We start from the raw sequence: 17,186 nt of genomic DNA on the forward strand, positions 1-17,186 counted from the left end.
CCCCCCTCCCTCGGTCTCTCCCCTCCCCCCTCCCTCGGTCTCTCCCCTCCCCCCTCCCTCGGTCTCTCCCTCTCCCCCTCCCGCGGTCTCCCCCCTCCCTCGATCTCTCCCCCTCCCCCTCCCTTGGTCTCTTCCACTCCCCCTCCCACAGTCTCTTCCCCTTCAACCCCCCCGATTTCCCCCCTCCCCTCCCTCGGTATTCCTCCCTTCCCCCTCCCTTGGTCTTCCTGCTCACAGGAGGCTTCCTGGTTCTCGGAACTTGTCGCTCAAGCGCGAAACCACAAGGAAAAATATTCAACTATAGGGTGTAATATCCTTTGCTCAATGGCACAAAACCCACATGAGGCACATTCTATGGACATGGTCACTCTATGACCTGAACCTTTATTCACAGGAGCAACAAGTGATGACCCTGCATGGGAATTCCCTTTATATAACTGGATGACCAGGTAAGGAGTGTCTCCCACAAGTTCACCCCTGTGGTTAAGGTGTGCATTGCTTAAGTATATACAGTATTGCAGTAGTGTTACATAGAGGTTACATACATGACATCACCTCCCCCAAAGTCTTATTGGGATCATAGGTTAAGTCTTTCAGGAGCGCCACAGTTGGGGCTCTGGCTGTTGAGCCTTGGCCTGCGTGTCTGTCCCCTGTGGTGATTCCGGCCTGTCCGGGCTGACCGCAGGGACTGTGCATGCTGCTGAATATTCTTGTTGCTCGTTCACTGGCGGTGGTGTGAATACCATCTCATGATCTTCCTCGGGTTCCTCAGTGTCCATGCTGAATCTTTTTTTACTTGGTCCAGATGCTTACGGCACATCTGCCCATTCTTAAGTTTAACCACAATGACCCTGTTCCTCTCTTTGTCTATTACAGTACCCTCAAGCCATTTGTACCCCGTATTGAGGACAAATACGGGGTCATTTATTTCTATACATCTCCCCCTTGAATTTCGGTCATGGTACTCGTTTTGGGACTGGCGCTTGCCCTCAACTATGTCGGTCAGGACTGGGTGAATGAGGGACAACCGAGTTTTGAGTGTTCGTTTCATAAGTAGCTCCGCGGGTGGGACCCCCGTGAGCAAGTGCGGTCGGGACCTATAGGCCAGTAGGCGGCATTGAAGGGAGGGTCCTTGAATCCTGAGCATGCCATGTTTAATGAACTGGACTGCACATTCTGCCTGGCCATTGGACGCCAGCTTGAACGGTGCTGTCCTGACATGGTTGATGCCATTGCCCGACATGCACTCCCGGAATTCGTGGCTCGTGAAACATGGGCCATTATCGCTAACAAGGATGTCCGGCAAACTATGGGTCGCAAAGACCGCACGTAGACTCTCCACAGTGGTGGATGTCGTGCACGAATTCAAAATGATGCACTTGATCCATTTCGAGTACGCATCAACCACAATGAGAAACACTTTCCCCATGAACGGGCCCGCGTAGTCTACATGAATATGTGACCATGGCCTGGTGAGCCAGGGCCACGGGCTGAGCGGGGCCTCCCTGGGGTCATTACCCAGCTGGGCACACGTCGTGCACCTGCGAACACAGTGTTCCAGGTCTGAATCAATTCCCGGCCACCAAACATGTGACCGGGCAATGGCCTTCATCAGCACGATGCCTGGATGCTCGCTGTGGAGTTCCCTGATGAATGCCTCCCTGCCCCTCTGGGGCATGACAACCCGGCTGCCCCATAGTAGGCAGTCGGCTTGGATGGAGAGCTCATCCATCCGCCTGTGAAACGGTCTGACCTCCTCAGGGCATGCTCCGTGTGCGGGCGCCCAATCCCCAGTCAGGACACATTTCTTAATCAGAGATAGGAGGGGATCTCTGTTGGTCCAGATATTGATCTGGCGGGCTGTGATGGGGGAGCCTGAACTGTCAAAGGCATCAACGGCCATGACCATCTCAGCGCTTTGTTCCGCTGCCCCCTCAGTGGTGGCCAGTGGAAGCCTGCTGAGCGCATCAGCGCAATTTTCGGTGCCCGGCCGGTGCCGGAAGGTGTAGTCATACACAGCCAGCGTGAGAGCCCATCGCTGTATGTGAGCTGACGCGTTGGCATTGACAACCTTGCTGTCTGACAACAGGGATGTTAACGGCTTGTGGTCCGTTTCTAATTCGAACCTCCTGCCAAAAAGGTACTGATGCATTTTTGTTACACCATAGACACATGCGAGTGCTTCCTTCTCAACCATCCCATATCCCCGTTCTCCTTGAGAGTGTGACCTGGAAGCATAAGCCACAGGTTGTAGTTGGCCCTCAGCGTTACTCTGCTGCCACACGCACCCGACCCCATAGGACGATGCATTACTTGTCAGAACCAATTTCTTACAGGGGCCGTACAGGGTCAATAACTTATTAGAACAAAGTAGGTTCCGCGCCCGATTGAAAGCCCGTTCTTGACAGTCCCCCCAAAACCAATCACAACCCTTACACAGGAGCATGTGAAGTGGCTCCAACAACGTGCTTAAGTTCGGCAGAAAGTTCCTGAAATAGTTCAAGAGTCCCAGAAATGAATGCAACTCCGATGTGTTGCCGGGCCTGGGCGCTCGTCGAATCGCCTCTGTTTTGGATTCGGTGGGTGTTGAAATCTCGACCCCCGATAAACGACTCAGACACCTTCAGCTCCGGCAGAAGTTTCTTTAATTTACTTGCTTGCAAGGGAAAGGTCACACTCAGTCAATGGCTAAGTGAACACCTCCGCAATGGTACAATTTCACGAGATATTTATACAGTAAAACCCAAGTTATGGCCTCTCCCTGTGTATTGGCTCTGTCTCGCAGTCAGTGAATACAGATAAAGAATTAATTACTACATCCTTGTCCTGACATGGTTTCCAGATATTTCCTTTTGTCAGGGTTATTAGTTGCCAGCCAGCCATTACTCAATGAGAGTGTGGTAATGAGCTATTACCTGCCTTGCATTGTGTCAGGATGGTCCAGTTTCCTGGTCAGTTATCTTTTTGCATCAAATGGATGAGGTCTCTACAAGAGATAATGGCTGGTGGTTTGAGTACTTTGAAAAGGGTGGGGTGGAGTGGAACTGGTGTCGTATAGACAATAGGAGAGCACCATGGGTGGTACTTGTCTTCAGCAGGACTTGTCTCCTAGCTGTCTGGTGGCTATCAGCCATTTCAAGCCAGGTCTAGCTGTTTATGCAAGCTGACTGCTTTATGCAGAAATTTCTGGAAGGACCAGGACTCCATTTTGTTATATATTGCAAAGGGCACAAAAATACTGTGTGGTATCAGCTTAGATAAAAATACATTACCACATGGGCCGAATCCCATCTGCAGCAACCCTCCTGCCCAGGAACTCAACTTCAGGAGCCAAAAACACACATTTAGACTTCTTGAGTCGCAGGCCTACCCGGTCCAGTCGGCGTAGCACCTCCTCCAGGTTGTGGAGGTATTCCTCGGTGTCGACCCGTGATGAGGATGTTGTCCTGAAATACAATTGGTCCAGGAATGGATTTGAGCAGGCTTTCCATGTTTCTTTGAAAAATCACGGCTGCAGATCGAATGCCAAACGGGCACCTGTTGTAAACGAACAGTCCCTTGTGCGTAGTGATGGTGGTCAGTAGTTTAGATTCATCGGCCAGTTCTTGGGTCATGTAGGCTGAAGTGAGATCCAACTTGGTAAACAGCTTGCCGCCTGCCAGCGTGGCGAAAAGATCCTCCGCTCTTGGGAGCGGGTATTGGTCTTGTAGGGACACCCGATTGATAGTGGCCTTGTAGTCGCCACAGATCCTGACAGAACCATCTGCTTTTAGGACGGGAACGATGGAGCTCGCCCAGTCACTGAATTCAACAGGCGAGATGATGCCCTCTCTCAGCAAACCGTCCAATTCGCTCTCAATTTTCTCCCGCATCAGAGACGGCACCGCTCTGGCTTTGTGATGCACTGGTCTGGCGTCTGGGGTGATGCTTATCACTACTTTGGTACCTTTGAACTTCCCGACGCCAGGTTGGAATAGTGACTCAAATTGTTGTAGGACTTGTGAGCACGAACTTCGCTCCACAGATGACATTGCGTGCACATCCCCCCATTTCCAGTTCATTTCAGCTAACCAGCTCCTCCCCAACAGTGCCCGACCATTACCCGGGACAATCCAGAGCGGCAGCCGGTTCACTGATCCATTGTGTGTGACCGCCAACATTGCACTGCCTAGCACTGGAATGATTTCTTTGGTATACATCCGTAGTTGGGTCTGCTGGCTTTGAGTGGTCATAGCTTTTCGAATTGTTGAACGCTCATGATTGACTGGCTGGCCCCCATGTCCGGCTCCATGCGTACAGGGATGCCGTTTAATAAAACCTTCATCGTCATTGGTGGCGTTTTGGTATATGAGCTGTGAATGTTTGCCACATGAACCCGCTGAACTTCAGCGTCCATTGATTTGCCCCAAGAGTCATCCTGTCTCTCAGACCCCTCTTCTGGTCCACCCGCCTCGTAAATTAGCCTGGTTACAGGCTTCCTGTACATTCGATGATCCTGGTGGGACCTCCCTTTATATACCTGGATGACCAGGTAAGGAGTGTCTCCCACAAGTTCACCTCCTGTGGTCAAGGTGTGCATTGCTTAAGTATATACAGTATTGCAGTGGTGTTACATACATGACACAGGGGACCTGAACCGTTCTATGGTAAATTCAGTAACATTTGTAGATATCATGTAAACAAATTTTACGCGATCAAATGTCACATGATCAGACGCCATGTGATCAAGTGTCACATGATCTGGCATCAGGTGGTCAGAATGTCACGTGATCAAACCTCCAGGAATGCATCCAAGCAGAGCTGGCCACCCAAATGACTAGTGAGGGCCCGATCAGCGTTAAATCTGGTACTGCTTCACCTCATCATCGAATAACCCAGCGACACTCAGCCCTTCAATCTCCTCATTGCTTTTTGGGCTTATACACACTCCTCGTGTGATGGATAGGGGCAAGGATTTAGGGTGGGACCTGGTTCTTTCAGGGTTGGGCTGCCCTTTCGGACGAGACGTTAATCCGAGGCCTTGTCTGTCTTCTGAGGTGGATGTAAAAGATCCCATGGCGCTATTTTGAAGAAGAGCAGGTGAGTTATCCCCGGTGACTTGGGACCCATATTTATCCCTCAACTAATATTATTAAAACAGATTATCTGGTCATTATCACATCGCTGTGTGTGGGAGCTTGCTGTGCGCAAATTGGCTACCGCGGTTCCTACATTACAACAGTGACTACACTCCAAAGGTACTTCATTGGCTGTGAAGCGCTTCTGGACGTCCTGAGGTTGTGAAATGCGCTGTTTTCCTTTTCTTATTTAATTACACCTATGACTGTGTCACACTCTCCAGTCACTGAGTAATGTACTGCTCGCTGGCACCACTAGGGGGCAATGGACTCTGCCGCGATCAGCAATGCATTGATGTGCTGATCTGTCTATTATACTGATGTAAACCTAACCTCTTCAGTGTTCACAGAAGCTGGGTGGCCCTGCGTTTTTCCCTTTCGATATGCCGGCAAGCTCCATCGCACCTGTATACTCAACAGAATTTCCAATAAAAAGTGGTAAGTGTAAGCTCTGCTCACGTTGGGACGTCTAGTGGTCTTCCTTTCTTTTATTTTGACTGTCCTTTTTGTCCATTCGCCTCCTACAAAAAAAAAATCATTATCACAATAACGGGCTTTGGACAATGCTCTGGTACCTCGGCCCAAGTGGTCCTTTCATTTATATGTGTGTCCAGCCAGTGAGTGTTGGCAAGCTGTTTAACCAAGGGGTGCATCACAATCAATCATAGGATTATGGAATCATAGAACGGTTACAGCACAGAATGAGGCCATTCAGCCCTTCGAGCCCATGCCGGTTCTCTGCAAGAGCACTTCAACCAGTCCCACTCACCTGCCCTTTCCCCGTAGCCCTGCAAATTTTTTTCCTTCAGTTACTTACCCAATTCCCTTTTGAAAGCCACAATTGAGTTTGCCTCCACCACCCTCTCAGGCAGTGCATTCCAGATCCTAACCACTCGCTGCATAAAAAAGCTTTTCCTCATGTCGCCTTTGGTTCTTCTGCCAATCACCTTAAATCTGTGTCCTCTGGTTCTCGACCCTTCCGCCAATGGGAACAGTTTCTCTCTATCTACCCTCATGATTTTGAACACCTCCGTCAAATCACCTCTCAGCCTTCTCTGCTCTAAGGAGAACAATCCCAGCTTCTCCAGTCTATCCACGTAACTGAAATCCCTCATCCCTGGAATCATTCTCGTAAATTCTTTCTGCTCCCTCTCCATCCTGTCAATGTTCCCTTTAATTTTTGTTTGCCATGCACGGTCCCTTTAATTGGCTGTGGGGCCCGTTCAAATGTTCACGCAATGCCAGTTTCTTCCGTGGAATAGCTGGTGAGTGGCGGGACCTCCAGACCGCTGTGCACTGATCACAGCCCAACTAGTCCCCTCTTCACCTGTATTTCTAGCAAAGGGGAGGGGGGTGGATCACTGGATGTCTGGCAGAGTATTACCCCTCCCCAACCCCGTAGGCTGCGACGTCAATTGTAACCCCACTCCTGACTGAGACCAGCAAAACTTGGAGCGGACCTCCGGTCGGGGGCTTGGTCACTCGTCGCAGAAACCCGTTGAGTGGCTTGTTTACTTGCCGGTCCCCCGTCTTGCTGACCCGCAGACCTCCGAATCATCTTGAGGCTCCAGTTCGACGCGGTGAGGCCGGCTGGTCAGTCGCCTTTGAGCTGTTCCCATTAGCTGACGGGACAAGGACCAGGGGACACAGATTTAAGATACAGGGAGGGATGTGAGCAAGGGGGATTTTCACGCAGCGAGTGGTAATGACCTGGAACTCGCTGCCGACGAGAGTGGTGGAAGCGGAGACGGTCAATGATTTCGAAAAGGAAATTGGATAGGCCCTTGAGGGAAATAAACCTGCAGAGCTACGGGGATAGAGCGAGGGGAATGAGACTGACAGAGTCCCACCTGTGACAGAGACTGTAATTCCCGTATTGAACTGTACAGTCACCCGAGAACTCACTTTTCGAGTGGAAGCAAGTCTTCCTCAATTTTGAGGGACTGTCTATGATGATGATGATGATTGGATTGTTCTATAGAGAGCCGGCATAGACTCGATGGGCTGAATGGCCTCCTTCTGTGCCATAATAACGCTATTGCGCTATGCTGTGATTTGTGACTACATTTTCCATTCATGCGCAGACCAGGTTTATTGCTAATTTTCTCTTCTGCCTTCACTCGTGGACTAAGGGACAGAGAATACACGGAGCCTCCTATTCAGATCGGAGCATTATTCCCAGAGTGAGGGCCGGCTGTGAACTTTTATTGAGCGTATCCGGTTCAGGCCTAGTCTTCTTCGGATGCCCAAAGGGCCTGCTTCCGGTACGTTCCATGAATCAGGCGGGAGTGCGGCGCTAATTCCGTGGATTAGGTCGGGACACAGATACGCCGGGGTCCGACCTTGTCTAGGGGGCGGGGGGGGGGATGTGGGGAATTATAGAAACATAGACATTTACAGCGCAAAAGGAGGCCATTTCGGCCCATTGTGCCCGGGCCGGCCGACAGAGAGCCGCACGGCCCTTGGTCAGCAGCCCTGAAAGTTACATATAAACTTCTGAATAATGAACAATGGCGGACAGGTAAAGAGCACCCAGCACAACCAGTCCGCAACACACAACTGCGATTACCCATGTATTGCAACATTTTACACCCCACTCCACCTGGAGCCTTGAGATCGCCTTGGAGAGGCAAAAAAACAGATAAAAACCCGGGCCAATTGGGGAAAAAAATCTGAAAAAAATTCCTCTCCTATGTGGGATGGAATCTCCGTCTGTCCAAACATGACCCCTTACAACGGAGGGGGGATGACCGGCAGATGTCTGGGAGTATCGTCGGTCTCAGGCCGAGATTTGCCCGGCAGCCTGTGGCCTAACTCGCACCAAGTCCCACTCACCCATCACCCTTGTGCTCGCTGACCGACATTGTCTCCTAGTCTGGCAGCACCTTGATTTTAAAATTCTCATTCTTGTTTTCAGATCCCTCCGTGGCCTTGCCCCTCCCTATCTCTGTACTCTCCTCCAGCTCCACAACCCTCTGAGATCCCTGCGCTCCTCAAATTCTGGCCTCTTGAGTATCCCCGATTATAATCACTCCAACATCGGTGGCCGTGCCTTCAGCTGGGCCCTAAGCTCTGGAATTCCCTCCCTAAACCTCTCCGCCTCTCTACCTCTCTTTCCATCTTTAAAGATGCTCCTTAAAACCTACTTCTTTGACCTGCCCTAATTTCTCTTTACATGGCTCTGTGCCAGATTATGTATGATAACGCTTCTGTCAAGCGTCTTGGGACGTTTTGCTACGTTAAAGGTGCTATATAAATGCAAGTTGTTGTTGTTGTGATTGGTGTTGTACAGTTGTATGATGGAATAAAGTGCTACCTTGGGTCAGGCTGGGTCCTTCCCTGTTCCCCTGGTTCCCTACAGACAAAGGCTGCGATCATTAAGGGCATGGGGTCACTTTCAAAGGTAAGCCCCAGTCAAATGGCTATTCCAGCAGCCGGCTGCCATTGCAATTCCCACCCATCCTGCTGTGGCAGATTCTCGAAAATGCGCCCATAGTGACGGGGGCGCCCACCAAGAATATTTAAAATAAGGAATCTCCCGGTGCATATTCTGCTCTGGCGGGGGCTGTGGTTGATGGATCCGGCACTCTCACTGAGATCGAAGGACCGGGGCAGTTCGGGACCCAATATAGTAAAAGAAGGACATTTTCAGAAGGACATAAGAATTAGGAGCAGGAGGAGGCCATTCGAACCCTCGAGCCTGCTCCGCCATTTAATAAGATCATGGCTGATCTTCGACCTCAACTCCACTTTCCTGCTCGATCCCCATATCCCTTGATTCCCTTAGTGCCCAAAAATCTATCGATCTCAGCCTTGAATATACTCAATGACTGAGGCTCCACAGCCCCCTGGGGTAGAGAATACCAAAGATTCACAACAAGTGAAGAAATTTCTCCTCATCTCAGTCCAAAATGGCCGACCCTTTATCCTGAGACTGTGATCCTGGTTGTAGACTCTCCAGCCAGGGGGAAACAACCTCTCAGTATCTACCCTGTCAAGCCCTCTAAGAATTTTATACATTTCAATTAGATCACTTCTTGTTCTTCTATGCTCCAGCGGGTACAGGGCCATCTCACACCGTTTCAGCATCTTGCTACCGGCACAGTTGTGCAACCAGTTTATTTTGTTCCTGACACTCTGGTTTCTGTTCCAGGTGTGCCCTCACCCCCAACTTTGACACGGATGGGCAATGGAACTATTGCAAAGAGATCCGGCCGTTAATACATGGTACAATTCCCCTACTGGTTTGAAAGGAGATGACGTCAATGGAAAAGAAAATTGGACGTGGAGTTAAAGGGGCTGCCTATTCACGCTCGCCAGTTTCGTGCTCCCAATTCCCCCCCTTCCCCCCCCCTCCCCCCCGATGCATTCATTTCTGGATTCTGTTCCAAATAGAAATTGTTCTTAAATTAAAAAGTCAGAAAAGAACAGCAAGGCCGATCCTAAATTCTCAGCGGATGTGGAAAGTTGAAGGAAACACAAGCGTTACAGTCAAGAAAGAGAATGGTTACATTATCATCGGAGTGCATAAATTAATAACTGGTTTAGCCAGGGTAAAGCTAGTCTGGAGGGTTTTATAAGATGAGGGATGCGGTTGTGTAGTGGTTAGGTTACTGGACCAGTAATCCAGCGAAAATACATCCAAATCCCACCATGGGAGTTGGAATCTAATTTATATATAAAGTCACCAAGAAGCTGTTGGATTGTCGGAAAACCCCACTGATTCACCTATGTTCTTTAGGGGAGGAAAATCTGCCGACCTAACCCGTTCTGGCCTGCACGTGACTCCAGTCCCACACCAGCATGGTTGACTCTTAACTTGTCTCTGCAAGTTGCCAAGCGAGACGCTCAATGGTATCAAACCGCAACACTGCAGTGGTTCCAGAAGAAGGCGGCTCACCGCCACCTTCTCGAGGGCAATTAGGAACGGGCAATAAATGCCGGCTTTGCCAGCGACGCCCACATCCTGAGAATGAATAAATAGAAAGTCTGTCATTTCAAAATGCACCAGGAAAGAAATACAAGAAGCGATAGAGAAATTATTGAAAGGTAACAACAACAACTTCTATTTCTATAGCGCCTTTAACGTAGTAAAACATCCCAAGGCGCTTCACAGGAGCGTTACAAAAACAAGATTTGACACCGAGCCACATAAGGAGATATTAGGACAGGTGACCAAAAGCTTGGTCAAAGAGGTAGGTTTTAAGGCGCGTTCATTAGATATATTCAAGAGGGAGTTAGATATGGCCCTTGCGCCTAAAGAGATCAAGGGGTATGGAAAGAAAGCAGGAAAGGGGTACTGAGGTGAATGATCAGCCATGATCTTATTGAATGGCGGTGCAGGCTCGAAGGGCTGAATGGCCTACTCCTGCACCTATTTTCTATGTTTCTATGTTAAAGGAGGGGAGAGAGGTTTAGGGAGGAAATTGCAGAGCTTAGGGCCTCGGCAGCTGAAGGCACAGCCACCAATGGTGGAGTGATTATAATTTAGAGAAACTTATTCCCTTTAAAGAGAAATGGAGTATGTGAGGTAATAAAGGCAAGTACGATTCGATGCCTTGAAGGGAAAGTTCTTGTCCAAGAGGTATGGGATTCCTCAAGCTGAATGGCCTTTGCTTACATTGTTTTCGTTATATTTGTTCCTGGGATGTGGGCATCGCTGGCAAGGCCGGCATTTAGTGCCCATCAATAATCGCCCTTGAGAAGGTGGTGGTGAGCCGCCTTCTTGAACCGCTGCAGACCGTGGGGTGAAGGTACTCCCACAGTGCTGTTAAGGAGTTCCAGAATTTTGACCCAGGGACAATGAAGGAACGGCGATATTTTTCTAAGTCACAATGGCGTGTGAGGGGAATTTGGAGGTGATGGTGTTCCCGTGTGCCTGCTACACTTGGAATCGCTGAACCTCTAGAGAGTTAGAGGGTCTTGATGAATCCCACAGAATTCTCCGAGAGTCTTGCATGAAGATCAACCAATGGGGCAAGGTGCTGGAGGAAGTGAGAAAATTGGCAAAGAAAAATATCATGACATCAAAGCACTAAAATCACAGTTAGAGACAATATCGTAAGGTTTTAGCCCAGCGTGTTGAGATTTTAGCCCAATGTGCTCTTTATCGTAGCAACATACAAGCAACATCTATATTTAAGTGAATCCAGTTTTAAGTGTAATTTTATTGTACCCTAAACTCCAGTATTTATTTCACAGATTATTGTGAGAGCCAACCTTGCTGGCATAGGGCTGCGTGTATCAATCTCCCCGATGACCAGTCCTATCAGTGTATCTGCACTGAGCAGTTCACAGGAGGGGACTGTGAGAAAGGTAGGTGACGAGGACATTTTTCTTTCTACGGTGAAATGCTAAAGCAATACTCCAGGATAAGTACAAGAGAAACATATTCAGGCAGGAAAAGATCTGCGGTCCATCTAGCCCACCTGTCCACAATGGCCTTTCTAATCACCCTGAATCCCATTTGTTGGGAAGAAACAGTCTATTTCTCCCTAGAAACTATACTCAGCCGTGATCTAATTGAATGCTCAAGGGGTTGAATGGTCTCCTCCTGTTCCTATGTACCTAATAGTGCAACAGGCTCGAAGGCCTGAATGGCCTCCTCATGTTCCTATGTTCCTAATGGTGAAACAGGCTGGAGGGGCTGAATGGCCTACTCCTGTTCTTATGCTTCTAATGGAGGAACAGGCTGGAAGAGATGAATGGCCTACTCCTGTTCCTATGGAAGCCCATCATGGTTTCTTGTTCCATCACTCATGCCGGTAATCTGTTCCTACAATGACACTGTGTGCTCAATTGTTAACCCTCTTGGGTCAGTAGGTTGTGGGTTGTAGTTGGATCTCAGTCTCTAGGCTGACACCACAGTGTCATTGTAGGAACAGATTACCTGCATGGGTGGTGGAACAAGAAACCGTGATGGACTTCCATAGGAACAGGAGTAGGCTATTCAGCCCTTCCAGCATGTTCCAGCCTGTTCCCTCCATTAGGAAGGGGGTGCCACTTTGTCAGAGGAGCCATCCTTGGGATGAGATGTGTTTATTATCCAATGGATTGATAAGTGCATAATAACAGGTAACAGGCATAAAGAGGCAACCAGGAGACATGCTGTGACCAAGGTTAGCTTTGGTTTGTGATAAGGAGCCAGTGGGGAAGATTTCCTCATGTGTTTGTCACCTTGTGAAGGACTGCACCACACCCCCTCCCAACTCAACGACTAATGGATCCTTAAATAGTTTCAGGGCTTTCAACCTCAAAACTCTGCCCCGAAATCCATTCCCATGACAATTCTTTGCCCGATGAACATTCCCCCTGACCTCAATCCTAAATTGTCGCCCGCTAAGCTGCTGCCTTTGAAACTGTTAAATCTTCAGTCAATAAGTCACTAAAGCACCTTATCTTTCTAACGCTGTCTCGTAGTGGTGGATATCTTCCTCTATTAAGTGACCACTTGCCTTTGTTTTTTAGAAAAGTGTTTTGAAAGACAACATCTGAAATATTACAACATTGGAGAAATGTGGACACGAATCCTTCATGGGGATGTTGAGAATTGCTTCTGCGCTGAGGATGGGATCCATTCTCAACCTGTGGGATCAAAAGGTACCTAGAGAACTGGTTATACAACATGTAACCTCGTAGCGCGCACTGTACTACTTCTCACCAGTATGCACTGCGGAGATAGTCCTCTGCTTTTGTGTTGGGGAGAAGTCTATAGAAGACTGTAGGCCAGGGTTGAGTAGTGGAGATATAACGGTGGATGAATATTTTGGTGTTTTTGATCATTATCTTTGGGGATCACGGGAGCATTTACGGAAATCATTTCCTCAGCAGATTGACTCGGTAAGATAGGATCCATGACATGGTAGAATGTACATAGTCTGTGGAAGGAGATTGAATGGGTGGGGTAGAGTCCACAATAGGCTGGAGTGTACATTGACTGTGGGAAGAGATTTAATGGGTGGGGTAGAGTCCTTGTTAGGGCGCTGGAGTGGAACTAAACTACAGAACCAGTGGGAACCTGTTCAACCTTCATCATCTCCAGGCCAGATCCAAGACCGTCCCATTCTCTGTCGTCGAGTTACAGTACGCGGTCGATGCTTGCATCTGCGCACGTTCAGAGACTGAACTCCAAGTCATAGTCAACATCTTCATTGAGGCGTACGAAAGTATGAGCCTTACACTAAACATCCATAAGACAAAGGTTCTCCACCAACGTGACCCCACCACACAGCACTGCCCCCCAGATCCACGGCGCAGCCCTGGAAAAAGTGGACCACTTTCCATACCTTGGGAGCCTATTATCAGCAAGGGCAGACATCGATGATGAGGTTCAACGCCGCTTCCAGTGCGCCAGCGCAGCCTTCGGCCGCCTGAGGAAGAGAGTTTTCGAAGATCAGGCCCTCAAATCTGGCACCAAGCTCAATGTCTACAGGGTTACAGTGATACCCGCCCTCCTATATGGCTCAGAGACGTGGACCATATACAGTAGTTACCTGAAATCGCTGGAGAAATACCACCAACGATGTCTCCGCAAGATCCTGCAAATCCCCTGGGAGGACAGACACACCAACGTTAGTGTTCTCGATCAGGCCAACATCCCCAGCATTGAAGCACTGACCACACTTGATCAGCTCCGCTGGGCGGGCCACATTGTTTGCATGCCTGACACAAGACTCCCAGAGCAAGTGCTCTACTCAGAACTCCGACACAGCAAGCGAGCCTCAGGTGGGCAGAGGAAACATTTCAAGGATACCCTCAAAGCCTCCTTGATAAAATGCAACATCCCCACCGACACCTGGGAGTCCCTGGCCAGAGACCGCCCTAAGTGGAGGAAGAGCATCCGGGAGGGTGCTGAGCACCTCGAGTCTCGTCGCTGAGAGCACACAGAAATCAAGTGCAGGCAGCGGAAGGAGCGTGCGGCAAACCAGACTCCCCACCCAACCTTTCCTTCAACCACTGTCTGTCCCACCTGTGACAGAGACTGTAATTCCCGTATTAGACTGTTCAGTCACCTGAGAACTCACTTTTAGAGTGGAAGCAAGTCTTCCTCGAATTCGAGGGACTGCCTATGATGATGATGACTGTCCTTAGGCTGTAGGAGGAGATTGAATGGGTGAGGTAGAGTCCTTGTTAGGGTACAGTGTCCTTGGGCTGTGGGTCAGATGGGCCAAAGGGGGTTTCCTAGATCCCTGCATTCATATGAAATTGCAAAGTCCCTATTTTAATGGAGGCATTAACCTGAACATCAACACCTCAATTAAACCAGCAGATAAATAAGTGCAGAAGATTTCCATAGAAAAATAGAATCATTGAGGCTTAGAGCACAGAGGGAGGCCATATGGCCCATTGTGCCGACTGTCTCTTTGCTAGCACAGTCCAATGCTAATCCCACTGCCCCGCACTTTCCCTTGCAGTCAAATGGTCTGCTGATACTCGCTGCACAGAGTCACACACAGGGACCACTCGGGCAGAGGTACCACAGAGAGTGCATGTGGCTAATAAGAGCGGCAAAGGGGGTATTAACATGAAAAAGACATTTAAAAAAAACAAAGACTTGCAGTTATATAGCGCCTTTCACGACCTCAGGATGCCACAAAGTGCTTTACAGCCAATGAAGTACTTTTGAAGTGTAGTCACTGTTGTAATGTGGGAAATACGGCAACCAATTTGCGCACAGCAAGCTCCCACACACAACAATGTGATGATGACCATATAATCTGTTTTTAGTGATGTTGATTGAGGGATAAATATTGGCCAGGACACTGGGGAGAACTCCCCTGCTCTTCTTCGAAAGAAGTGCCGTGGGATCTTTTACGTCCACCTGAGAGAGCAGACGGGGCCTCGGTTTAACGTCTCATTCGAAAGACGGCACCTCTGACAGTGCAGCACTCCCTCAGCACTGCACTGGGAGTGTCGGCATAGATTTATGTGGTCGGGTCTCTGCAGTGGGACTTGAACCCACGACCTTCTGACTCGGGTGAGAGTGCTGCCCACTGAGTCATGACTGACAGAAGCACTAACACCACCCTGCTACTATCTGTTGATTCGTTGAGTAGAGCAATGAAGTGTTTCAGAAAGCACCTCTTTCTTCTGATTCGCAGACTGCGGGACGAACCCGTGCCTTTACGGAGGAGCGTGCCATGAGGTCCAGGCCACGGGCGAGAGCGTCTGTGCCTGCAGCAAGGATTTCGCCGGGAGATACTGCGAAATTGGTAAGACCGCGCATGCCATGGACTGGGACCTTCGCAGCACTATGGGGGTTTCGGCCGTGCGTTCCGCAAGAGCCCACGTCACAGTAACCCGCCTGATGTTCAGTCTCCCTTCGTCCAGACCCTTTAATCCTCTGTAATTGTCTTCCAGTCGGGCCTGAGCTGAGGACTGTGGAGGATCCTCAATGCGATGATAGGCCGTCGACACATTCCCCAGCCTATCAATGCAAATGTGTTGAATGTGACACTGCCCCCCCGAAACGCAGGACAGTTGGAGTTAAGAACATAGGACCTGGGAGCAGTAGGCCATACAGCCCCTCGAGCCTGCTCCACCATTCAATAAGACCATGGCTAATCTTCGACCTCAACTCCACCTTCCTGCACTACCCCCTTATCGCATGATTCCCCTAGAGTCCAAAAATCTATCGACTTATATTCAACGACTGAGCATCTACAGCCCTCTGGGACAGAGAATTCTAAAGATTCACAACCCTCTGAGTGAAAAAATTCCTCCTCATCTCAGTCTTAAATGGCCTACCCCTTATCCCGAGACTATGCCCTCTAGTTCTAAATGCTCCAGCCAGGGGAAACAACCTCTGGGCATTTACCCTGTCAATCCCCCTCAGAGTCTTAGATGTTTCAATGGCAGACATTACAGTATATTTTACGGTTGTTCAGAAAATGTACCCAACATGCAATGTTCTCCCGCATCTCCTCAAGCGCGTGTGATGCTTGGCAATTAATTGCCATGAATTGATTGGCAGTAATCACTTCTCATTCTTCTAAACGCCAGACAGTATAGGCCCAATCTACTCAATCTCTCCCCGTAGGGCAGCCCTCTCATCCCAGGAGACAATCTAGTGAACCTTCGCTAATGGAGAATACCCTACGGCTAGGAGATTCCTCAGAGCTGCTCCCGCTCCACTTTCGTAACCTCACTGCAAGTGTGGCAGGAACCTCAGTTACACACACAAGCAGGGCTTCCCCTGCGCTTCTGGTGAAGCTGCGGCAGTGGGAGTAGCTCTAACAAAATTACCCTCCTTTCCCTCCCCAAAAAATAATGTCGACATGCAAATTTCTTGTCCAAGGAGAACTCCACTGTTCTTCTTCGAATAGTGGCCGTGAGATATTTTACAATCGCCTGAGAGGGCAGACGGGTTTAACTCGGTTTAACGTCTCATCTGAAAGATGGTACCTCTGACAGTGCAGCGGTCCCTCAGTACTGCGCTGCAGTGTCAGTCTAGAATATGGGCTCACGTTGCTGGAGTGGGACTTTGAACTCATGACCTTCTCACTCAGAGACAAGAATGTTATCCACTGAGCCAAGGTTCATACCTTGTGGAAGGGGACTGAATTGGACCCGAGGTCACTGAGAGTATAATTGCTGTCTGACGAGAGAGGTTTGCAGTTTGCCAGGTGTTTGGACATCACACTCCAGATAAGAAAAGAATCGTTGAATCGTACAGCACAGAAAGAGGCCATTCGGCCCGTTGTGCCTGTGCTGGCTATTTGAAACACCTGTCTAATTAGCACCACTCTGTGCACCATCAATGTTCCCTGTGAGCTGAGGTTTGTTCTGCATGGCCTGTTTATTTCAATGTGCTGTCCCTTTAAATGTCTGCGCATGCGCAGCATTTCCAAAGTGAAAGCTTGTGAGCGGTCTGCGTGGGGCCTTGCAGATTACCGCGTGGCCGCACACGTGCAGCTTAGAGGGAACATTTTAGAGTGTACACTTTTAGAGTGTAGTCACTGTTGTAATGTGGGAAACACAGCAACCAATTTACACACAGCAAGCTCCCACAAACAGCAATGTGATAATGACGAACTTACTCCTTAAAACCTACCTCTTTGACCAAGCCCG

The 17,186-nt window shown here is 49.3% G+C and overlaps 1 protein-coding gene across 1 annotated transcript in view; it reads left to right on the forward strand.

Annotated features, from left to right (window-relative positions):
• LOC139261856 (hepatocyte growth factor activator-like) overlaps window positions 1–17,186 on the forward strand; it is a 123,869-nt gene that overhangs the window by 23,067 nt on the left and 83,616 nt on the right. Inside the window, exons 4-8 of the mRNA XM_070877092.1 lie at window positions 5,459–5,555; window positions 9,271–9,344; window positions 11,319–11,432; window positions 12,585–12,716; window positions 15,218–15,328. Coding sequence (XP_070733193.1) covers window positions 5,459–5,555; window positions 9,271–9,344; window positions 11,319–11,432; window positions 12,585–12,716; window positions 15,218–15,328 — 528 coding nt within the window. The remainder of the gene's footprint in view (window positions 1–5,458; window positions 5,556–9,270; window positions 9,345–11,318; window positions 11,433–12,584; window positions 12,717–15,217; window positions 15,329–17,186) is intronic.

The sequence above is a fragment of the Pristiophorus japonicus genome, chromosome 1, assembly GCF_044704955.1.
Source record: "Pristiophorus japonicus isolate sPriJap1 chromosome 1, sPriJap1.hap1, whole genome shotgun sequence".
NCBI classification, from domain to species: Eukaryota; Metazoa; Chordata; class Chondrichthyes; family Pristiophoridae; genus Pristiophorus; species Pristiophorus japonicus.